The sequence below is a fragment of the Anopheles moucheti genome, chromosome 3 (assembly GCF_943734755.1).
Source record: "Anopheles moucheti chromosome 3, idAnoMoucSN_F20_07, whole genome shotgun sequence".
Taxonomy (NCBI): domain Eukaryota; kingdom Metazoa; phylum Arthropoda; class Insecta; order Diptera; family Culicidae; genus Anopheles; species Anopheles moucheti.
Genome location: NC_069141.1, coordinates 22,431,575 through 22,457,184, shown reverse-complemented (window position 1 = coordinate 22,457,184; position 25,610 = coordinate 22,431,575). Strand labels below are relative to the sequence as shown.

General features: G+C 41.6%; 1 protein-coding gene across 2 annotated transcripts in view; it reads left to right on the top strand.

The window, feature by feature from the left end:
* LOC128305776 (pseudouridylate synthase RPUSD2) overlaps positions 1-24,465 on the top strand; it is a 95,458-nt gene extending 70,993 nt beyond the window's left edge. Inside the window, exons 5-12 of one of the 2 annotated variants that reach the window (XM_053043380.1) lie at positions 1,034-1,121; positions 9,763-9,983; positions 11,622-11,812; positions 11,973-12,179; positions 12,318-12,574; positions 16,933-17,196; positions 18,098-18,253; positions 19,805-24,465. In XM_053043380.1, the coding sequence (XP_052899340.1) occupies positions 1,034-1,121; positions 9,763-9,983; positions 11,622-11,812; positions 11,973-12,179; positions 12,318-12,574; positions 16,933-17,196; positions 18,098-18,253; positions 19,805-19,879 (1,459 nt within the window). In that variant the 3' untranslated portion in view covers positions 19,880-24,465. The remainder of the gene's footprint in view (positions 1-1,033; positions 1,122-9,762; positions 9,984-11,621; positions 11,813-11,972; positions 12,180-12,317; positions 12,575-16,932; positions 17,197-18,097; positions 18,254-19,804) is intronic. The other variant, XM_053043381.1, reaches the window with a different exon arrangement.
* Positions 24,466-25,610: the final 1,145 nt, after the last annotated feature.

The window sequence follows — 25,610 nt, the reverse complement described above, 5'->3', positions numbered from 1 at the left end:
TTATCGAAAATATCGATTCTCAAACACTGAACCTTTTTTTTTTTTAGCAAATATCAAAACATTTTTTTTTATTTATACACACCGTTGCGAGAACATGTGTCATACTGCGTTCTGTACAAAATCACGATCGAAATATTACGCGTGTTTCTGATACGTTGAGAACTAACGATCTCCCACAAGCTCTGAAAGTTTGCATTAGCAAATTTGCATTTGCAACATTTGTAAATATTTAAATTTTGTGTTACAATTGACAGTAGACTTTCCAAAAAACAAAACATGCTACAAACGTACATACCTTACTGTCACTACATATTCTATTCGCTCATTCGCTTTTACATTATCCTATGCTTTTTGCCATTCCCTTCAGTACCCCTGATCAACCTGCCCCATTTCCCGAAAGAAGAAATTGTACCGATCGCTCTGAGTGTGGGATTGTTTTTGTCGTATAAAGCTCTTGTTTAGCGTCGTACCATTATATTATGCTCACTTAAAAACGTTGGCCATTCTGACCAAAGTCATGCTCATGCGATAAGGAGAATTTATCCACCAAAGTTTTCCACGCTGTAAAAAGAAACATCAAGTTTTATGTTAGCCATAACTGATAAGTTTAGCAATATGTAAGCAAAAGTCAACTTGATAACCTTTACCATTTGTTTTAAATTTTTATGCCTTTCACATAAACAGTTGAATGTTGAAGATCGTACAATTCAATTAAAGGCAATAAAGTGGGATTCCCAACGTTCGGTGCATTTTCTACTTTCATTCTGTTCATTGTGATTATAATGTCACAGTATATAAATAAACAAAACCACAGAAACCTCATTATATATACCGGCAGTTAATAATTAACGTTTGGAATATGATTTCGTTTGGAAGATGTTTTTTTTTTATTTTACTCTTTCTTGTGTTATTTTGTGTATCGCTTAATCAGTTAATTTGTTTTTTTCTCTCAACCGTTGACTATACTTCAAACAAACCCGAACAAAAACCCCCTTACCGAAAATCATCTACATATGAGTGTTGTATTTTCCAGACATGAAGTTCCAGTAACTAGTCAGCCAATCACAATAGTGCACATGGACGACGATATTGTGGTTGTGAACAAACCAGCATCTATACCAGTAAGTGGCTTAAATGACCGCCATTTTCTTTACTTCATTCGGATAGTTGTTTACAAATTAATACGTAGTGCTTCTTACGCTTATTATTAAAAGCCGCTAAACGTCGCCGCAACGAAACGTCAAATCGGAATTTTGACATGTGTTCCTGCTTGTGTTTGATTTGATTAACGCTTAACTTACAATTTGTTTCACCAAAATGGTTTTCTTTTTAAAACTTTACCTCAACATATATCTGTTTCATATTTTTTGAAAGGAATTAAATTTAAAAATGTTAACGCTTTCTTTCAGCGATGTTATAAAGCTATTTAACTTAACTTTCATTTAAAATTTTAAACCTGCTTTCATGAACAACAACTTAAGATTGAACCTCACCTTTTAGTTATTTTTTCCATAAGTTAACTATCATTTTCATGCATTCTCTTTCGTGTTCCTTGATAATGGAAGCAATTCCATTTGACACAGTTATTGTTTTCTTGCATAATCATTGAAAATATGATCTAAAAGAAAGGTAAACAAAACACTGCACAATGGCGATGCACTGGCGGTCCAAGGCTTACAAAGACCAGAACCAAGTAGTTCAGAACGGGTTCTGAACAAAGAAACGGTCGTGCAATGTTGGTAAACGACGCCTTAAAATGAAGTTAGACCATTTATCACTCAAAAACTGTGCGTTGTTCTGTTTTTTACATTTTTCGGTCCACGAGATGCTTTTTCGTGCTTCGTGAAGTATGTCAAAAAGACACGCAAATTTCGTGCAGTTCTTTACATTTGAAAAACGATAGTTAAATTAGAACAGTTTGAGAAATGATTTTTATTTTAAAATTTGAATTGTTTCTACATTCATGATCTTATATCGCAATACGCGATAAATGGATTTCATCAGTGCATCTGCCAGATGCATCAGAAAATATAGAATATAGTTTTCATAGTTTCCTTTTCAAAACCCAAAAAACTATATCCATAGATATTGAGTATCAATTCAATAATGCTCTATTTTGGAAAGATTTTATGAATTCAATAGCGGGATTGTATTGTAGGGAGCGGATTAAAGAAAAGTTGATTCCCATGTGATCGTACTGTAACGAAACAGAAAGTAACGGATGATCAACTGAAATGGTTGCTTTAAAATTTTTTGTATTTCCAAAAAAAAATATAATGAACCCAGTTACTGTCAGTCCAATTTTGGCAACTCAGACAGTGGGGGATTAGTCGTCATTGCTAACGATTCCTATTGTGTATTTGTGAGTTATCTCTACTTTCGATTGATTTCACGAGGGAATAACGGTTCCTTCGGTACGTGATTGGATGAACAATTCACTTGGAAGGCAAAGATTGTTTAACCGGAAAATGTAACTCTCCAAAGGGTTCATGCGAAAGTGAACTGTATACTTTGTTGCATTAATGTATTAATGTTTGTTATGTTTTATAATTTTAGTTTAGTTTAATAATTTTATATATTCTCTTATGTTGACATATTCTTAACATATAATGTTTAAATGATCAAATGCTGCCTAAAGCAAACTGTGATGAATAAGTTTTTTTCTTCAATAACATATTATGTTTTAGAAAAACAAAGCACCTCTTTCAGAGGTTTGAAATGTATACGCTGATTGGCCAAAATGTTGCGGCCAAACTCGCTTAACTGGTTACATGGTTCAGCAAAAAATCATTAACATAAACTTTGAAAGCTTCCATAAATCATTCACTGGTTGTACAGAAAACAAAACATTTTTTTTTGTACGTAACAGCTTCATGCGCCGGAAAGTTGAATGTCGGGCAAAATATTGAACGAAATGGAAGATAAAATTATAATCTCCCATGCCACATGTATGTGCCACGGTTCTCCGTCAACAATTCTATTTGACTTTAATCTAATGAAATACTGCAAATCATATCCGCCGTTCGTTTTTTTTTTCGCTTGTTTGTGTGTGCTTGGCAGCCAAATCCATACACAAGCACTAAACATACATCAACCAAAATCAATATAAAAATCACTGCAAAGTATGCTTTGTGTGTCAAGATAAGGATATGAGCGGGTTGAACGGCAAATGGCACAAAACTGTGCTCCGTACCGAAAAACATGGTCGCCCCTTTTTACAAGCGAGCATATTTTTTGGTCCACCGAGGGCAACATAAAGTGTCGCGCAGTGTAAGCTTTATGTGCTTTAGAATACTGTTTTTTTTTTTGCTCTCTCGCCATTATCCCACCCTGCTGCGTTCAATCTGCCGGATTCACCGGTTCATCATTCACTTTTTTTCCTCCCCCCATAAAAAAGCTTAATAACCCTGCATTACTGCTTTGTTCAAAGGGTGTGCTTCACTATCGGCGGGACCGGCTCAAACGAGAAGAGATTTATACTTATATTTGTCGCAAGTTTGTTTACTCGTGCCGAAGATGAAGATTTCTTGTGACTCGGCGCTGTTGCGCTGAGTGGAAAGATTTGTTTTTGCGTTGTACTGCTATGTACTGCGCGATAACATTGCCGCAAATATTTGTCTGCCGAAGCAACATGTGACTAACGATTTAATAGGATTGTCTTGCGTAAACCGGCGACCCCGTAGCATCATTAACCTTGTAAATTCTGCAATGCGCAGACTGCGCAATAAAAAAGCAAGAAAAGATTTTGTGATTTTATTAACAATGGTTTTTTTTCTATTGTGATTTTTTTTAGAGTGTGTGTGTGTGTGTGTGTGTGTGTGTAATTTGTGTTATTTTTGCCGAAATTTATTATTGAGCTCACTAATTCAAATAAATCGCTGCTAAAACCGCTCTACGTCTGGTATGAATCCGTCGATGGAGGCGCATGGTCGTTTACTCAACTTACTCAATACGGCATGCAACGACTTGCCGGAAAAGCTGTGTTGGGACAATGAAATCATCATTGCAATCGAATCCATGCTTTAATATAAAACATCCTTTGCTTTATTGCACGTCGATGATACATCTGCCTCAAAAACAACTCAATAAACACACATGAACATTTCACAGACACACTCACACTGTGCTTTTAAAATCGTGGCACTATGATACAGTTTTTATCAAAAGCTTAAGAAATTTTGGAAGGAAGTATCTTACTCCATTTAAAATACCCTTAATTGGATTCGATTGTTGGAATATGGTAGGAATTCCGCTTATAGTATCGCCGAAGAAATAGACGGACGAACGTACAAGTTAGCGAAACGAATAATATTACTCTGGAACAACATAAATTTCTTGTCCTTTTTTTCATTTGTGTTGCACTACAAATAATCATCATAATGTTGCGGTTATGTCTGTCATGGTTCATGCATAAAATCCCCTCCTACCTCCTTCCCCCCAGTCTCACCCACAAACCGCTCTCTTTCTCACTCTCTCACCGACTGTAGCATAATAATTAATGCCTGTAACAAAACAATGACAGCGATATGAACGTGGCCATGATAAACAAAAAAATATTAATAACACTGAAATATTACTCTGCCCGGGTTGTGTATGTATGTGTGCGTGTGTAACGGTGGCTGCACCTGGACGCCGATCGGATTCTGTGACTCTCGTTGGTAATGATCCCCCCACCCGCCGTGCCATCGCATTTGCAAACTGCAACCGTGTCACATGTGAACCTGCCGCCCTGCGCAAACCTTAAACACCGGATGCTGTGGTTGATGCGCGCTAAAACAAAACAAAACCAAAACACCCCCAACCCCAACCGGTTGTTCGGAAACAATCCGGAAAAAAACCAAAACAAATGCTCACACCATCGGCACCTTGACGCCTCTGTGTTTCTTTTCTTGCGTTGGCTATATGTTACGCTCGTGCCGGCCGCAACAGACATGAGACACCCGTGCTAGATCATTCAATAAAAATAATCTATGTCGATAATGATCTCGTAGTCCTGGACAAACCATGTTCGCTGCCGGTGAGTAAAGTAGTAGTTTGACAAAAACCCCCACTGACCATGAAGATCGCCGATTGTTGTTCGACCTCTTCGCCCTCCAAAAACCGAAACCTCCTTTCCTTTTGTGATGTGCCTGCGGTGATGTGTCTACGGCTCATCCCATTCACTGTGTTATTTGGTTGAAGTCGCACCCTTAGCGCCGATCTACAGACAAGAACAGGCGATTGGTCGGCTGTAGCAACTGTTTTTTGTTTTTTTTTTTTTATGGCGAAACCACATTACGATGCTGGATCCGTACTCTAAACAACGCCTCAAGTAAGGGGAACGCACTCAAACCCGTTTCTGAATCCTTCTTCACGCAAACGGGCGAGCATTACCGGAAAACAAAAAACCAACTGGATTGGTTGTATTTCACATTCCTGTAAACAGTCGTCCTGAGGCTGACCACATATTTAAATATCCACACGGTCTGCAAGAATGATTGCCTACGGTATGCACGCTTAAATCAAGTGTTGTACTAACAAGTGTTGTGACCCAAGTGCATGTGTTTTTTTTTCCTTTTCTAACGCTCCCTTTCATCATCCCCCAAATGCCTCACCAGCTTTGTACAAACTTGATGCCCTTCTTTAAGTGCCAAATAAATAACATTTAGCAAGCCTTGTGTAACCTTGTTTGCGTTGGCCGCTCTAGCAGAAGAAATCACAGACGTTCCGGTTACGATTTTCCCTATGCATTAATAAACGATGAAATAAAGATCGTAATGCCGGCAATAAAAAGAATGTGTCCTGCGCCAAGGACCAAGCAACTCACTCGCACACACGCGTTCAAAACCGCACCAAATGTGTCCTCATCGCAACGCAACGCAACATTATCGACGTTATCAAGTTTACGGCCATTTTCTTCCCCGAGACTATCATCATCCACTTCGTAACACTTTTAGTTTGAGCAGTTGTGAGAAGAAAATTGTTTTCACAGTGCAGCAACCCCCGGTAGTTTCAAAGGCCCCAGTATTGGGTCTGTTTGGCCCAATCATTCCCTTGGCGACCATTGGAGGCTTTGTCGGAGCCCATTTCTTGAGATAAATTTTCATCTTTATTCGTTTTCGATTTCACTCTTCCGCTTCATTTCGGGGACGCCGTCCGCCGGTGCGACGTAACGAAGCAAAATTTAGAGGCCATCCATTCGTGTGTTCCGCCGCTGTTGCTGCCAACCCCGGACGATGGGATTTGAAAGACAGGCTGGGAAAAGTTAGTCCTTTTAGTAGCTCCATAACGATTCACTGCAGGATATATGCGGGGGAACTATCGAAGCGAGCGAGTAACGGAAGCATCTTTTCAAATTGAAGAACCCTCGCAAAACCGGATCGATGGTTACACACACACACACACTCGGACGTTTTTTTTTTTTGGTGTGTCGATGGATAGGCATCCTAGCAACAACAACAAAAAAGTTGGGAAGTCCCTCGGCCGTCCATAGCAATCGAGTCGAATCCAGTTGTGACAGTCGAACGGATGCGAGCGGAATCTATGTAAAAGTTCTCCACTCCGAAAGGAAGAGGCTGTATCCGTTTTGGATTTTTAATGATTTTGTTCACATTTTATTGAGACGATCAGTTTCGTACCTAGTGGCTTCGGAAAATGGGCACAAATTTGTTTTGTACCAATATGGGCACATGGAACATTTTTGTTTTCTTTGCGTTATTGGAGAAAATAGAAGATTTTTAGGAAGCATTTTAATCAAATTTGTAATTTAAACGAAACAAATGTTTAATTTTCAGAACAACAAAAGGTCTTTTAAACAACTTTTAGTATCACCTTAAATTGGCATGCAATCTCATGCATTATTTGTAATATTTTATTTTTAAAAATTACAACCACAAACCATTCCTTCGTCTTTGAAACGTTATACTATCGATCTTACTTTTTGTTTCGCACAACGAATGATTGGCAGATGGGTTCAATGGAAACTTCAAAACCATTGCATTTGAGTGACACACACTAAATCAATTATGTTATGTCGATCCTAATAAATCCCTTTGTCAATGTTGCCAATGTTGTTGTTCATCATTCGCTTAGCAGATTCAGCGAGTTCTTCGTTGCTTTTGGGTGTTTTGTTTTGCCAATGTATCGAGTATATTTCCTGTGGAGATGATAAACGAACACGAGTACCGAGCTGTATTTAGAGCTGAGTAACTGCAACAATATAATTTACCTGCAGGTCTACACGGGGCCAATAATCTGCTCACGGCTAGCAATAAATCACACAAATTAACTTAATTTTATCCCAACCACATCTCCCCCCATCTCCTCTGACCCTCATGATCCCTTATCAGTTGAGACCAAGTTTTCTTGGTCAGTAATTAACTTGAAGATATTTATCAGCAGCACGTAGACAAAAGTGGTAGCCTTTTTTTATCGCGTTGGCCTCCCCCTTTGGCCATTCTCTCCAGTGGCATTTTTTTGTTTTCTTCTGCGGAAACCAATCCAATCCAATACACAGCGGGACCATAAAAAACATCCTTAAACCTGCATCAGCGTTTCTTTTCATATTAAGAAGATTATCCTTTTGTTTTGCAACCGATAAGCCCGAGTTTTTGGGGGATTCATTACGTTACGCTTTTGCGTTAAAATACACTCAATCCCCTCCCGTGAGCGCTACAAGCGCAAAATAACGATACAATGGTTTCGGTATCGGTTTAGATGCTCCCCCCGCTCTCTGCACACGGAATCCCCGTACGTGGTGGCACGTTTACCACCGTGCGCGTACGCATGGCCTTTCGCTAGCGATAATGGGAAAATTCAAATGGAAAAGGTATCTATTTTTCGGCTAGGATCAGTTTGCATTCGTGCTAAAACATTTGCGCCACTGGAGATTTGGCGTATCGCGTCTGAAAGCCACCTTGCGGTCGGGTTGTTACACGGGTACACTTGTAGTAGGTGGGTATCCTTTGGGACGGTAATAAATTTCAGTCGATTTATGGAGGCAACCGAGCAGCAGCAAGCGTGGCAAAGTGTAGGCAAATTTCAGCTTGATTTGTTGGTTTGACTTAAGGGCCGAGAAAAAGGGAGCGAGCTAATAGGATTACTGTCCCAAGCGATGATTACATGCATGTGTGATCATACATTTCCGAACGATTAATAGTTCCAGCAGAAGTTTTTTGTTTGAATTACGGAACGGATAAGTTATCTCTTAATTGAATAGATAACAGGAAGATCCCAGTAAATCATTCAGGAAATTGAATTTCATTCATCACAAAACATTTAACGATTTGTCCATTTTTATATTATGTTATACAAGCAGATTGTACGATCGCAATGTATTTGGTTTGTTAAAATTACATTCAAATTTTTAGCCAGCTTCAGAAACAATACTCATTTAATTTAACCTCACCTGTCCAATTACGGTGCAGATAGTTAGTAGTTGGACCACGTGTCTCACACTATTGGCTCGTAAAACCCAGCAGTTATATACATCATCAGCGAACTATCTTGTCCCACGGACGGGGGCGGGGAGGCTTGGGTAAAATGAAGCAGTAAATATGGTTGCATGTTGTTGCTCCATCATAATTTAGCTCCACCAGTGAACAGTGGAAGGCACCATGGAATATATCAACTTTGCACTCAAACAAAGCCAACCATAATAAAGTTCCCGAGTCAAACAGAGCACATGCAAAAGGCTTCATGAAAAAAGCGGAATGGTTTATTACACGAACGGTGGTGCAACCGTGGTATCCCCGGCACATCAACAACACCTCATGTGAAACCTTGCCGAATGCAGCTCTGTTCGAACTCGGCCACTGCAACCTGGACGTCTGGATGGCCAACAGGGATAACGATGCTCGTGCTATAACTCCACGCGAAGTGCCCAGTCACTGCCAAATGATCGTACCCGCACCATGATTACTCAAAGGAATTTTCACGCCATTAGTCGTTTGTCAGGTGCACTGTAGCCAGTGAACGTTTGCATTAACGTTGCTTTTTTTCTTATTATTGTGAGTTCGTGTGGTACTGTATCTCATAATTCTTGCACATAAAAACCAATCCCACCGATTACTCTAACTTTTGCTTGCGTGCATACTCATTAGACGATGGATGATGGGTTTTTTGACCTAATTGCCAAGTTTAATAAGACAGAGTGTAGCACTTGCTCAGTATTGCGGTGCAATCGATACATATTTTATTAAGGAAATCATAAAAAGCTGTAACTGTTCGGTACACAATAACAACGCTCAGTAAGCTAAGCTGTGTTTTTCCTGTGTTTTTTTTTTAAATTAACAATAAATAGCTTTAACAGCATTAATTCCATTTAAAAAAATACAACCAACAAGCTAAAAATCAAATCAAACACATGAGTACGTTTTTACTCGTTCATCGTTCAACGTTCAGAAACTAATTCTTAACAAACATCACTAATTTCGATTTGTCGTTCGTATTTTCGTTTGCCTAACTAATGATAAATATTGTAAGAAACCTATTTTTCTTTGTTATTCTTTTGCCACATGGAAGCGTTCCAAGATGTTGAAAGTTTTTAAAGTATAACATAACATAGTAGTGCCGCAGATTAGTTTCCATTTCATTTCTTGCATTTGTTTGATATTTTTCTCCTTATTTTTTTTTGTTTTGTTTTGTTGTACACCGTTCGACTTTCCAACATTCATTCGCTCGTGTAATGCCCGGTGGCAAACCGAAATCAATCCAAAAACTGTCCGTATAAAAGTACAACTCATTACTAAACTTAAACTTTGCCTCAATCGCTCCGACGTAAAGGTACATCCCTGTGGACGTTACCGTCACAATACGGTCGTGTTCATCCTGGCGAAGGAGTATAATCTGAAAAATCTCCGCACCATCCATCGGCTGGATCGGCTCACGTCCGGTTTGCTGCTGTTCGGGCGCAGTCCCAAGAAGGCCCGCCAAATGGAGCACCAGATTCGGAATCGGCAGGTGCAGAAAGAGTACATCTGCCGGGTGGAAGGCGAATTTCCCGAGTAAGTATCGCAATGTTTTTTCGATTGTACCGTTCGGGGTGGGTAAGAAGTGGATCAGACGGAACAAGTGAAAGTCAGTGTGCCGAAAGATGCAAATTGATTGCAATCTCTCACATGGCGCACTCGCATCCCACGTCCGTTCAATCAATCGTCTTGTGCTAATCGGATGAACCGGGGGTTCAGATGCAGATACGGCGAACCCGACAGTTTGGCCGTTGTGTGATTACACATAAAATGAATTAGCTCTTTGGTGAAGTGGATTGGGACTGTGATTTAAAAGCTGATTGAAAAGTAAATCCGGCGGAATCCGTCAGACTGGGTTCTAAGCCGAAACAGAAATCCGAAATTCGATTAAGTAGACAATCGTTGGTACTCTTTTTCTATATTAGTATTTTTGTACTTCAAAAACAACGACTATATATTGCAATTAATAGAAATCTGAAAATTTTAGGATCACCCCCAAAAAATACAGTCGAATTTTTTGTTTGTTTGTCAGAAATAGCTTGATCTTTAGTCTCTTCTCGCTAGGATAATCAAACCAGGACAGAATAATCCCACTTTTGCGTAGATTATCTTTAACCTTGAAAATTAATTTGATCAGCCATCAGCCTTAAACCATTCGTAATTACATCTAGCCGATAGTATTCAATAACAAAGTCGACCCAAATTGCTGATGTTACGCCGATATGGTAATTACAATTAAATTAAATTGCTGATTTTTACATCAACCAGCTTCCACCCTCGGTCCCCCAAAAACATGGCAAAGCTGTGCAAGAGCTACTCTCTACGAGGAGGTTTGGTCATCGTTTAACATAAATACTATACAAACGCAATCTTTTCCACACAGCGTGTACTCCATAGGTGGTCCTAAAACACACACATTCTAGCCTCGACCTCGATATTCTGCCGTTGTGGGGCGGTTTTTTTTTTGCTTGCCGGCTTATAAGGATTCCAATTATGTGAGTTAACTGATAGCGGTGGTCGCACTAACAGGGAGACCGTGAATGCTTACGATGCTGAAAGCTTCCCAGACCGGCACGGTTAGTCCTTGAAAGGAAACACACTATGCTTCATCGAGCGAGACAAACACTAATGGATGCTGGCGACGGCGTTCGGCACGACCGCCCGGCCATCCCCCGGCCACCGTTCGGATGAATCCAACGGTGTGACATGTAACGAGGGCAATTCTTAAGATTTCTTGCGAAGCTTCCGCGAGTGATAGAAAATTGTGTCATGTTAGTCTTACCTCAGCGCACCACCCAAGTGCTCGTGCTCGTGTGTGTGTGTGTGAGGGCGGGTTCTGTTTGATTGAAACAGCAAAGCAAGAGGGAAAGAAAAACGAATCCGACCACCCGCTGTGGACGCTTCTGCGTGACTATGACATCAGCTGATCAATGTGTTCGTTGAAGCCGAAGTTAGGGGGAAGTATCTGCAAAGCAGACAAGATTAGGGGAACCGCTCGATTCCTGCTGCGTTTGGCTGAGTGATGTAAGGTTGCGCGGGAGTGCTAGAGTGCTGCCGGATGTCCGACCGGATGGACGGATGGAATTGATTCAGTTTTAGTTTGACTTCGGTACTATCCCTGCTTCGCACACGTACTCACCCCATATTTTTCTTCCCGTTTTTTTTTGTCCACAGTGGCATCATCGAGTGCAAGGAGCCAATCGAGGTAGTCAGCTACAAGATCGGTGTGTGCAAGGTTTCTCCCAAGGGTAAGGAATGTACGACCACATTCCAGAAGCTCGGTTTCAACGGCAGCAGCAGTGTCGTCCTGTGCAAACCCCTCACCGGTCGCATGCACCAGATTAGGGTGCATCTGCAATATCTCGGTAGGTACCACCCAGTCCCCCATTTCCCTCGGTGCTAGTTGTTTGCACACCATGAATCAATTTCATCACGACTTTGCGCGTGTTGCTCCATGACGCCTACCAGCATACCAGGCTTTATCTCATGCGCTCCTTTCCCCCCCTTTTCTCGCTTCCCCGGCAGGCTACCCGGTAGTGAACGATCCTCTGTACAACCACGATGTGTTCGGGCCGGCCAAGGGCCGTGGTGGCGATATCGGTGGCAAAAGTGACGAGCAGCTGGTGAAGGATCTGATCAATATTCACAATGCAGAAAATTGGCTCGGCATCGACGGTGACTCCGAACTGTCAATGTTTAAACCGATGAAAAACGATCTGGACGATGTGAAAGGTAAGCCGCGGGCATTGGGTGGCAGCATTTTTTTATTTGCTTCCCACCAACCCGAGCAACCCGTTGTCCCGTTGGATAATGGATCACTGTGAACATCATTCACTGATTGCATCAACGTGTACTGTTTCTGGCCTACAGGACAAATACTGTCGGACGATGACTCGGAAAGCGTATCCCGCGAGGCGTCACCCTGCTCGGAAAGTCCACGGCCCGTATCGCTCGGCAGCGAAAGCCCCCATGAGAATATGTGCGCCTCGATGCTGGTTCCTAATGCACTGTGCGCGGTTAGCAGCACCGGCATTAGCACGAACACTAGCACCGGCAACAGCAACAGTGCCGTCAGTGCGGTGGGCACCAACACCACCATCCTGTGCAGCCGGATGCAGTCCCAAAAGGTAATTAAAATAGGCACATGCTTACTTTAGCGCTCAATTATTGACATTCTTTTTAGAGAACTGTGAAGGAATCATTCTGCCACGATACGTTTCGTTGTATTTACTTTGATGGCTTAATTTTAAATGAAACCATTCAACTTGTTTAGAAGAAAGACGTCTCAATCCTATTCCTAAATTTATTCATCAATCGGATAGCTATCTTAACCTGTACCCTATGGGTTGAAGGTATTCGCAACACGTCGAAGTAACTAAATATTTGCAACACTCAAGCAAGCAGAAAAGGTGATAATCACGCTAAATTCTAAACACAAACACAAGCAACGCAAAGTTATGGTGGGCCGTGCTACACTAGCAGCACCTCAGTGACGCACTTGCGAGATTTGCTCATTTAATTTTTAAATAATAAGAGTAATTCGATTTTCGAGGTTCATTAAAAACTTTGCCCGCGTCGCAGCGTGTTCACACTAAACCTAAGGCAAGCGATATCAGGCCCGGGAAGGAATGGAAAAACTTTTTGTTATCGCGATACGAAGATAATCATTCGTTTCCCATGCGAAACTGTTCACATTTTAGCTAGGGGGGAGAGAACGAGAACGAGTGGAAGAAAAAAAACGAAGCGACACAGATTTTGTCGAAAAAGCGTAGAATTTGTCGTTTTATCGGGATTTGTCTATAAGCTTCATTGGGTTTGTTCAGCAGCTGTTATATTGGGTTTAAAGTAGGGGAGTGTGTTAAATTGTTGTTAAATTAGGTCGGAGTAGTTGAACAAGCATTCGGTACATTGTGCGTTCTAACCGACCTCTCACAATGTTCAGTGCAAACCGCTTATATTCCGAAGTATTTCGGAGCTACCGTCCTTATGTCTGCAGAACTGTGACCTTTACCATTTATTTTATTTATAGTACTATATAGGTTTTTCTTCCGGTATGTGCTTTTTTGTTTCCGATAGAACCGCCCTGGAGGCGTTTTTTTTGTTCACCGCCCATAAATGAATCTTTTGGTCTATTCCATTCTGTCTGTTGCCGTTGCCATCATCTTCTGGCATTTCACTCGGTTGTCGTAATAGAAGGAGAGGAAATTAAATTAAATACCAGCAGTATCACACTTCACTTCGGCCTCCGGCTCTTTGGCACGGTTCTGCTCTCCTCGGTGCCTACGCGGTGCCTCCACTGAATTCGTAATGGTTTTGCTCTTTTATTCTGCCGGTGATAGTTCTGGCACTGACAGTCGCGCCCGGACCACCGATAAGATGCCAGCCCTTGTCATGTCCAACCTGTTGAAAACTCTACCCAACCCCCCGATGCGGCGCAACCGTGTACCGGTGCCGAGTAGACTGTTGAACTATTTCAATGATAATGATCTGGAAATGCCATCACCGTTTATGATTGCGGAGTAATATCTTATCGGAAGAAACGAGCAAACATAAAATAATACGCTGGCAAAGGCAGTTTGGACACAGCGAATCCTTTTCGCGGAATAGTAATGCTGCAGCAGCAGGAGAACGCCGCGGGCCAGATAAGCGTTTTGTTTTCCCACTACGGATGGTAAAGAGAAGAATAATGCCGATGTTGCTCAGTGCGTGTTATTTGCCTTCCCTTGTAGTGGTGCAACCATGCGGGTACAACACGAATTCTAGGAACATAAACTTAATGTTGTATTCTGCAAAACTAACTTCTCAAACTTCTTGTGCCTTCGTAAAATCCATTCTAATTTAGGAAGTGCTGCTATATTGCTTCAACAAAACCCCGTACGAATTAAATTTAATAGTTTTGCTAGAATCATGTGCTCACACAGGTCGCGAATTTGTAGCAAATCGTATTTTAACTTCCTCGAAGCGAAACTGTCTATGACAACATGGAGCAATGATAAGAAAGCGTAGTGATTTAATAACCATCGTTATGATTTATTCATTTATGGATACTGGAAAAGTCTAAGCATATCATCAGAAATGCTCTCACCGGTTTTCTCAGTCCACCGACACGGTTCGGTTTATGTGACTTTAAGAAAGCTGCAATCAGCAGACACTCATAACGCTTCACGGCAGCGAACGGCAGACAGCGGCAGCTGGGTGTGTTATTTCTTATCTCCGTCACAGGCGTCATACGCACGAATTATAATGATGTTTATTCAGCCTGAGCAAATAGAAATGAAGCAGAAAAGTGAAATCATTGATGTTAATTAGACGTAAATTAGTATCTCATTTTGCTGGTTATCGGTACGCAGCAGTACGATAGTTTTGTAATTTCAGTAAGCGACATGGCATCTAATGCTCACCTTCACTCTGATAACTTTAAGCTGTAAGTGTAAGTAGGAATTTGTGAAATAATTTCACTGCGTTGAAATACCTTTAACATAATTGTAGGGTGTCAAGTTTAATTACTCGGTCCGCTTTTCGCGCATTGTCCGCGGCTTTAACAATTTACCTCTAAATACCCTATTATCCTTGAGTCAATCATCTAATGAGGCTTACGAAAGGACACCTCAATGTGCGTCTCCATTTTATGATAATTCCACTGATAATCAGCGTATTAATCTTTCTCGAATTGATTGCTGCGTGAAGCATTTTCTGTCCCCTGGTGGAGAGCGATATGTGCTTTCCCATCACTTCCCGGACCAAACATTACAGTAAACACTGTGGGCGAGATGGTTGACCCGCGTATCGTGGTGGAAGCGAAAGTTCTTCGATGCCCTGCATTATGCAACGGTTTTGCGTAATTTACTGAGCAGCATAAAATCTCGCCATAGCACATAATTAATCCCCATTTCCATTAATCTCGCTTAAGGTGTGTGCTAAAAGGAAATTTGAATTAGTACCCGCGCATATGCTTGCTCATCGGTGTAGGACACACGGCGGACCGTTTGCATCCCTTGTATATATGCTGCCCTGTTTGCCCCGCAACATTGATAACGGTGGAAGATAATTTGTTTGTTTAATGATATTCCTGGTGGCATTACTAATTCGATTGCCCATTCATTAGCAATGGCCACCAGGGCCGGGCGCAGGCAGGGAGGGGGTACGTTTGGGATGTTCCATTTTGAACTTTTCACCCGTGGTGCCGGAATCCGGATTCTACCACCGGTGGGAGCGGTTTTTTGTTTTTTGCTGTGTAGCGTCCAATTTCGCAGGACCGGAATGAATGGAATGTAGCTTCAAATTGTAGAATTTGCAGGCTTTTGTAACATTAGCTCCATAACATTCCCGCTGTAGAGCGTACCCTTCAGATGGGTGGCACCAGTTAGCGGAATGAACGCTTTGCTGACCATCTGGCCTGCAAGCCGGCAAACGTTGGGGAACGAAACCGACAAAAGCGGGCAAAAACCACCCATTTACAACCCAAAATCTAATATTAAAGAGGGTTTATTGCATTTTTGGCAATTTGCTACGATATTATTTCGACTACTAACACGTAACCTGATTAGTATCTCATTATAAATAGATACTGACAATCCGGCCTCGGTACCCGGCATCGTTCAAAAAACTGGGGACTGCCTTACATTAAAAAGGGTAAACGGAAAGGGGTATGATGGTTCCATTTTACACCCCCTTTTCAACCCGGTTTCATCCCGCTTCCGTCGCGTGTAAACCATTCGGTTCACCAGGAGGTTCGTTGAGGGATTTATGAGCCATTTGGGGGTGCCCTGGTGCCCGGTGTCCGGAGCTTTGCAATATTCAATTTAAATCCAGCCAAAATGCATACCCGACAGTGTAACAGTTGCAGTTGCCACATACACACACTCGCACTCTAGAATTGTTCGAAATCTCGATAGTTTCGCTTTTCGAGTGCTTTTTGTTTTAACTCACACGAGTGTGTGAAAAGTAGAACAAACCGTGACCATTATGACTCGACGCTAGCTGTTCTACCCGAGTGGCCGAATGGAATAGATAGACGAAAGGTTAACGTGTGCACACCGGCGGTAACCACCGGTTTAGTGGTTATTTATACTAATTTTCACCAATCCATTCGTTCGTTCTGGATGCCGGTTTAGCAACAATGGCGGCAGCTTTGGGCGGCATGTGCTCTGGACTGGCTGGACGGATGTTCGAATCTGTTCGACCCAAACCACATTGTGTCGTGGTTTTGCGCGCTTTAAACGATGCCACCAAATGAAAGGACGGAGATCCGTCTGGTGATACTATCTTTTTTACGAAGCAAAACGATGCAGTTTGTGTGTTTTCATTTGCTTTATAAAAAGTATCTCAGCGGGGTCTTATCTAGAAAATCTGCTCCACCGTATCACCGCACTCACCGTACGTTCGAGCTTCTTAACACAACATTATTATGGCGCAACAGAAACTCCGGCCCCGTCGTACTAGACCATAGATTTTCATAATGAAATTTACGTATGTGTGTTCACAGCGGAAACCAAAATCGGCTTGGGAATGCACGAAACGTGCCAGTACACCGTCCCCAACCTTGGCAGCCGCAGCACCCATCGGTCAGGTTGATGATGCAGGAACAGCATTTGAAGAGTGCAACAAATTGGCAACAGTACCAACGAGTGTTGCCATTGCTGGCAGTGCTGTTGCTGGTACTACTTCTGCTGCTGCTGCTGCTGCTGCTGTTGCCGCTGTTACTGCTACTTCTGCCGCTACGGTGGCCATTGATGCTACTGGTGCTAATGTGAGTTTCAGCTAGGCTGCACCAAAGCTGTTTCGGCTTTTCCCCATCCAAAAACGTTCACATAGATTGCTTGTACCTGTGTAATCCTGCAACAACATCGCGTAACCCCAGTGCCCCAACCACCATGTACAGCAATGGTACCGGTACCCATTTCATGCCAGTGTGGTACTACTATTCCCAACCGAGCCGCGCTACTCCTAGGCCGGTTACGGCCTGTGTGTGTGTGTGGCGTGAGACACCGGCGGTGAATTATTAAGTTTAAAAATGCATTAACCAAAATTGCTTCCTTGGCAACCTCCTAATCTTTCATGATAGTTGTTGAATCATATAATCACCGAATCCAATTATCGGTTTGCGTTTGCTCCTTCGCGTATGTTCGTAGCAGGCTGTGCATCTTGTATGCTACCCAACACCTACGTAGTATCCTTCACCAGTGTTTTTTGTTCCTCACTAATCCACAATCCACCCGGCCGGCCCGGCCACTGCAAAGTCCCTAAATCCCCGTCGTAGCTTTACCAGTACCAGGCTACAGCGCCGCATTAACAAGTGTGTCTCGTAGCAGGAGAGTGTCCGTTTGTTTCACCCCGTACGTTCGACCGGTATCAAATCGAACAAGTTGACCCTCTCCACCTAAAGGAATGTTGTACTGCACGCGTGTGTTTGTCTGTACATACAAATATCATCTAGCAGGCTTAGTGTGTGAGTGTTTGTTTTGTGAGAAGATGTGCCACGTTATTGTTATCCTCTAATATAAGCTGCTCTGCGTATAAAGCAAAGCGTTTGTTTGGGTTTTTCTGTTGTATTGCTACAATAACCAATGTCCCGCGCCAATCTCATGTTGGTTATTCATTTTTTTTTTCATCGCTTTTTTATTCTCTTTCTTGCGGAACCGCAACCACAGGTTACCGTCGCCACCCAAACAGGACACGAATCGCCCGACTTAGCCTTTAATCCCGATAAAATGACAACCGACAAACACTGCTACGAATGCAAAGTGCGCTACCGTGATCCGAAGCCACAGGATTTGGTCATGTATCTGCACGCCTGGAAGTACAAGGTAAAGTGGTAGTTTGTAATGCTATTAACGATAACGATTACTACCTAGCCCGAATGTTGTTTGTTGGTGAACAATAGTTGACGGTTTTAATTGTGTATTGTTTGATTTTTTGGTTCCATCGTATTTGCTCCGTTGCGAGCAATGTGAGCTTTCTTCAGTCGGTTTTCATAAATAATTCATTTCTTTTGTACCCAAGATGGCAAAAAGGTTAATGGATTGGTAGATTAACTATGGACTCAACCAATCGTTTCGTTTCTATTCAACGCTGAATTATAAAAAAAACAGAAAGTCCTTGTGCCACAACAATGGGCGCGTTCATTTCCGCATTATCATCCAGAAGTATGGTTCCGAATGAATGGTGAAAAATAAATTTATTAAATCAACAACCCAATGCACAATGATGATTTAAATTCTTCATTTACACTCCTTGGTGTGGTGTGGGAGCTTGGGTGGAAAAGAAGAACCCTGGAGAGAAAATTAAGCAGCAAGAGCTCCTCGGACACCACGGCGACACATTCGCGTGTCACGGATGACGTGCGCGTCTGTCGTGAATATGAAAAAGGGATGAACGTCGTCCTCTCGACGGGTTTTACTGAATTGTTCGCTTATCATCACCACCGTGGCTACCCGTGCATATCCATCATGACACTCACCTCCCGCTTTATAATCCCCACGTTCCCCACGCCGGTTGAACGCATGTTTGCACCATTTGTACGAATAACCAGTTGATGACCAGCTTTGTGGTTTCCCGGCGTAGCATTGTGTTTTGTTTCATTATGGTTTTCCTTTTTGCTTGTTATACTTTTCGATGTCATTTTCGTTGGCCACTCATTTTGTGCGCACACGGTTATGTCAGCCGGTGGTGGTTAAACGATTTGCTGCCGAGAAATACGAAATACGAGCAGCAGGCAGCGCAATGGCAGCAGGAAATTATCATTTCACATACATTTGTTTATGCGCGGTCACATAGGCGTAAAATCCAAACGGATACCGTTCGCATCATAAGCATGTCCATGTCCCCCTTTGTTTTTTTTTTTTTTGGTCGCCATTCTTCCGTGCTGTTTAATCACCATTCTCTAGCACATTTTAATGTCGTTCGCCCTCGTCGGTGGGTAAGTTGGGACAAAACCATTGGACGACCATTGGTAGTAATCTCCGGTTCTCGCGGCACATTGCTGATGACTAAGTTGAAAACAAAACCCAGATGGTTCCACTAATCCTTTCTGTAGCACCGGCACAAACAAATTACGTCCAATGCGGTGTACACACCGTGATGGATCGTAACGTTCGGCGTCATTCGCAATCGTCACGAGCAGCATTTTATGTTCGTTTCAAAGCTCCCCAGTACAATCTGTGGAATGTTTGATCACACGTCATAAAAAAGTGATCAAATACGGCCAATAAATAGTGATAAAATACTGACAATCAAATGGATCAAAAGCTCATAAGATGCTCATTCTCCTAAATATGTACTAATTACTACTAAAATGCAACTCAGTCGAATGCGCAACTGATTGTTCATCGTTTTTCCTCTTCTATTACTTTCTGCAGGGTCCTGGCTGGGAGTACGAAACGGAACTACCGGAATGGGCTAGAGTGGACTGGCACGATAATGAATTTGAGTAGGGATTAGGAGCACGCAAATAACTTTCCGGTTTTGCATGCAGCAAAGGGCAACCTCATAACGCAAGCTGTACGCAAACCGATGGCAAACGGAAGGCAAAACTGTGACCAAAACACGTGTGATTTCAAACATTGTGTTCTACGTAACGTAAGTCGACGTACGACTACTAAAAAAAACAAACAAACAAACATAAATCACAATTTAGCGAAGAAAAAAGACACAAACCGAATGGATCAAAGTGCACCCCATGTAGTGGAAATGCGCAGCGTGTGGAAGACTCCGAAGCTTCAAAATAGTAGGGATATTTTTGTTAAGAATATTCATAACAAACACAATAACGCAACTGGAACCAATCGCAGAAGAAAAGCCGCACGCACATGAAACCACACAAGAAGGGTGGAAGAAAGTCTTACCAAAACCATAAATCAAAACTAGGAAGAAATGGGGCGTGTGAGAGTGTGTGTGTGTATCCCTATTTACATACAATATATTATCAAACGTTCAATGAAGCGGCAGTGGATACACCAGACAGCACAACCATATCGCGTATGGTGATAAAAGAAGGGGGGTACCCAATTGCGAATAGGAAAAACCCCCCGTAATGAACTCTTACCAATAGCGGCGGTATGTAATATAACACTTTTTTTGTACAATGGATCATATATGTCAAACGTTAGACGATAGCGTAAAAGCTTGCTACTGGGCAACGAAGCATTAACGGATGTCTGGCCGCACAGCAAGCAGAACACAGTTGTAACGATCTTCTTCCGTCTCGGAAAAAGGTTGTACGAATTATGACACTGCAGTTAACGTTATATTTTTATTGCTAGTTATAGTTATCGAAGCAAAGGCGTATATTGGATCTATCATCTAACGGCCGGGAGCATGTGTGCATGTTACAAGACGTGCATGACTGTGTGTGTTTTGAATTATTACTTACTGCGAATTTTATAACAAACATAAAAGAAAACTCTACTGAATAGTGTCGTTCGACAACATATTTCTTATTCACGTTGCACAACGAGCAAATGATATCGTTCTGGTTTTCTTTCACACCTTTCTGCGTTGTTGTTTGCGAAAATTCGTATTGTTTTATATAATTTCTTGGTAATTGAAATGTTAGTATGCATTTATAACCGCTATCACACTCTATTGTTCCGTAAACAAAAACTATTAACTTTGGTTATCTTTAGTTTCCGTTTAGCGGCGTTGAAGTATTCTTGTTTTCTTACCGCCTCTTATCATGTACTAGGAGTAAATAAGGTCTGTGAGGTTACGAAATCAAACTAAATTGCCGTTTGCAATTGGACAATACAGTGACAACTAAGATTCAGTTCACTTGACGTTGTGGACTCAGCAAACGAGCGGGAGAGATAAGGAAGCAGTAAGCGGTCCCTCCCGGATACCAAATAGTTTGTATGCAGCGTTTTCGAATTGTTTCTTCGAAGCAAACAACGGTGCAGCTATGCTACATAAAATAGAACCAATAAGCGAACGAAGACGAATGCGAAGTGTATGGATTGTTTGCAAAAGGTGCAACCAAAAAGACCACAAGCAGTGCGGGAGTTTACTTTAAGTAACCAAACAACAACAAACAAAAAACATTTATCGTAAAGTAAAACTTGTCACGAAACAAAAGACGAAAGGCAATGTAAATTGCTGCTATCATATTAGCGTACGTTTAGTTAGTAAAGTTAATTGTATGTTGTGTTTTTTTTTTAATGTACTTCTTTAGCTTTATCAAACTCTCTGTAGACAACAAGACGACAAAAGCGCGCGTATATGTTATCATCGTTAACTACTAACCACGAGTTTCTGGTGTAGCTCAGCATAATGAATGCCACCACACGAAAACGGTGTAACAAAACCACTGTTACCAGTTCTGTGTTTTGGTAGATGTTTCTATAATTTGATTGCTTTTATTTGTCTTGCCGGGGCAATTTTCGGGGACTTTCTCGATCCGAGCCACTGCCGTGTGCCAAACTGGCAGAACGTGGTGAAAACAACTGCAACGAAACCACACGCAACCCAAGTCGTCATTCAATCAACCACCACCACCACCTTCGTATGGTTGATTTTGGCACTTTCTACGTTTGACCAACATTTCCAGAAGTTTGGGCTTTCGATTAGAATGGTTCACGACTGGCTTCGACTGGAGTGCGCTACGACTGCTGCTTTTTTGCCGTTTTGCTATTGTCTCCATCCGTAAGTAATTGGTGGTCGGAATGGAACCATCCGAATTTACGGCAAAAATTCACAAACGTAAATAAAACACCAACGAAAAAAAAAAAATACAACACGCACCACGTACCAACATTTTGCTCCATAGGGGACAATTTTCGGTGTGTTCCTGATTGGAATGAATTCTCGACTCAATGGTTTCCCCGTGTGCGACAACGGAAGGACATACGGTGTGAGAGGAGGGATAGGAAAGGGAAAAGAATTCACGTTTTTTCACGAGGTGTACCAACCCGCCCACCTGTACGAGCAGGAAGTTGTCGCTGGTAATTCGAGAGTTCGAGGGAAAAGTTTCCGAATACAGGCGCCGCGTTGTTGGAAAATTAACTTTTCCACCTTGCGAATGTGAGGACTTGAAAGTTAAAATGTACATTGAAACACAGTTGTGCCGATAGAACACATATGAATGGAGCTGTTACCCTGCTGTTCTTTGCCCTAAGATGTGCAAGTTACCTTGCCACAATTGGAACAAGATGGTTGTGGCAGATCGTTTCGGGGTTCGGGTACTTGTGGTGTGGTGAATGCGATTGCGGAAAAGATAGGGCGGAAACAAAGTAAGGAAAAGTTGAAAGTTAAAAATCAAATGTAGCATAAATACATAAGACGGCGGCGGTAGCAGGTTTCAAGATTCCACGTTCTTCTACTGAGCAATCAAGTTGAGACCCCCCAAAAAAAAAAGACATAAACGTGTTAAGCTGTGAAAGTGCGACTTAGAAAAGGCGAGCCGAGAGTGCGATTAATTCACAAAAAAAAAGGAAAACCGCCTGGTAGCAAGAACAAAACACGCACACAAACACACACAGAGAAGACCGGGAAGCAATGGTAATCTAGTGCATCGAACTACCAAGACCTGGCTTTATAAAAAGCCGATGAACTATGCTCTACAACTTTAGCGTATTTTGGGTAGCAGGAAGTAAGGAAAACTATCCATCATCGAGTCGTAGTGTCGAGTCGAGCAGCAGCAGTAGGAAGTCTCGATCGGAACTTCACTCGCAAATGTATGCAAAGGAAATGAGAATTCCTTTCCACCGCGTCTTTTCCACACTGGCAGGCTCCGTTTTTTCTCACTTTTTCATCCATTTTCCCAACGAAACGCTACGTTTTCTGATTGTCCTAGAGGCTAGAGGCCAGCAGGTGTGGAAAGCGTAGCATTCTGTGCTACAGTTACTTGCGAAATGCTAAAGTTATTTGAAAATCATGATTTGCAACCGGAAACGATCGACGGTAATGATATTTGTTCGTGCTCTTTTGCAGAGCAGAACGAAGATAGACAAAATGCATCAGCTAAAGGAAGGATAGTTTTTTAATCAAAATTGATGTGCATTTTTCATTTTATAGCAAACAAAACGGTTGAGAGAGACAGTGCAAGTCCGTTCACCATTTTTATATAATTATACTAGCCGAAAAGTGTACTATCTTGCGTGCGTACGTACGTGGTTGGCAAGTTTATTACTCTTCTCTTCATTCGCTCTTTCATTCGTACTCGTATGTTTACGACAGGGAGATCATGTAAACGACAAAAGACACATTTTCTAATCATTCACTTTTAATATTTTCTGCTCGTGTTAAATTTGTTAGTGTTTTTGTATGTTTTTCTCTCCTTATCTTCTAAAGAAATAAGATTCTGCTCAGCTCTACTGTGAGCTTTTTTCCTAGCGTTTAGTTAGTATGTTCTGTGTTTTGAATTAGTATGTTAGTCTGTGCATTACCTCCTCTTGTTCTGTGTTTTTTTTATGTTGTGCATTGCCTGTATATGTACGTTATGTGTTTAGTGCGTATAGACGACGATTTTATGTTACTTATCTAAATGTTTTATTTAATAGAATTTTATTTTTAGTTTGCTCGGTGTTGCAACTATCACCATTCAACAATTTCGTGTGGCATTCGACTAGGAAAAGCAAAGGCATTCAAACCATGTGCAAAAACCAATAGGCAACAATGCGGAACATTCAGTTTAGTTTATTTATAAATGGAAACTTATTCGTTTTTTTATAGTTTAATTATAATTTTATTGATTATGTGGTTATGCAATATGATGGTAAACGAAATAATTTAATTTTCTTTGCTTTATTATAATGCCTTTGTGCCCTGTGTCAAAAAGACAAATGAAGACTTCTTCTATAATGTTTTGTTAGCTTCCTTTTATATTGTTCCTTTTTCATGTTTTGTTTTTGTTGTCTTTATATTTGATTATTATTATTTCTTCCTTCTTTTACTATTATTACTTAACTTCAATACTTTCTCTTTTTTCCGTGCCACACCTAATAGTATAATTTTCGTAACGTATCTTAATTTAAAAGCCCGATTCGTGTTTAAACATTTTGTAATTTTGTTGCTCATCGATATCAATGAAATAAAAACAAAAACAGTAAAAAAAAAAACAAACAAACCCAAACATACGATTACCTTTTCCACCCTCCTCCATCCCATTACACCACAGGAAAAATGATGACTGCGTGGAAAGTAGCGTAAAAGCCAAACTACCCAAATATCAATCTTCGCCCCAACTCCAAGCCAATTAATTCGCCGAAATTCGTTCAATTGTAGTATGGAGTTTTTTTCTGCTTCTCTTTTGTTGTTGTTAAAAAAACGACCAACTCCCGAAAAAAAACCCCGGATAAGAACCCATAAAACTTAACCGCCGCACGCACTCGCACGCACTGACTACGGTGGTTGGTTTGTGATTGGTACAATCAAAGGATTTGCTGCCAAAACCAAAAAAAAAACGGCTGGAGGAAATCAGGAAACAGCAAAACGATAAAGAATTGGGCTTGTGGAATTTTCAATTAACAATCCAGTATCCGCCCGTTTTCCGGAAAACGCTTTCCCTTACAACGAAATGTTTATCCTGGCGTCGAAGATTCGGGGGTGCTCATTCTGATGGTCCTGTGGCTGGGGCCGCTGTGGACAGTCCCGGACAAAAAGAGCAACAAAAAAAAACCATCCCAAAATTGATGGTAAAGTTGATGATGGCGGCGGTGATTGGATTGGTATAATTTTTGTTTCCATTTGCGTTGTTCCATTGCTTTCTTTTTTTTGCTGTTGCTGTTTGTCGTTGTTTTCCTATCCTTCGGACTCCATCTATCTTGCCTTTATTTTTTTTATTTGTTTGCTAATAGACAACAGACACAAAACGCAACAATCAATCGATGCCCTACCTCCCCCACCCCATCAATTGGTGGGATCATCGTACTTATGCCGCATGTTTTCTTTTCGTGGCTTTTCCCCAGTTTCCCTGGGTTTTCCCATGGCTTAGCTGTGCCATTTCGCTCGACATCCGAAAATTCCTTCCCCAATTATTCAATTATCAGGCATTTCCTTTTGCTGCGTGTGTTTGCAATTTTTCGGTCCATTCTTCAGTTCGATCTTCCATTTCCCAGGGGGGGGAGGGATGAGTCTTTCCGTCGTCACATTCTTGTTGTTGTTTGCGCTTTCCGCCCAAAAATGCCAACCGAAAGTAACCTTTCCCGAATGGTACATCCTTCTTACCAGGAT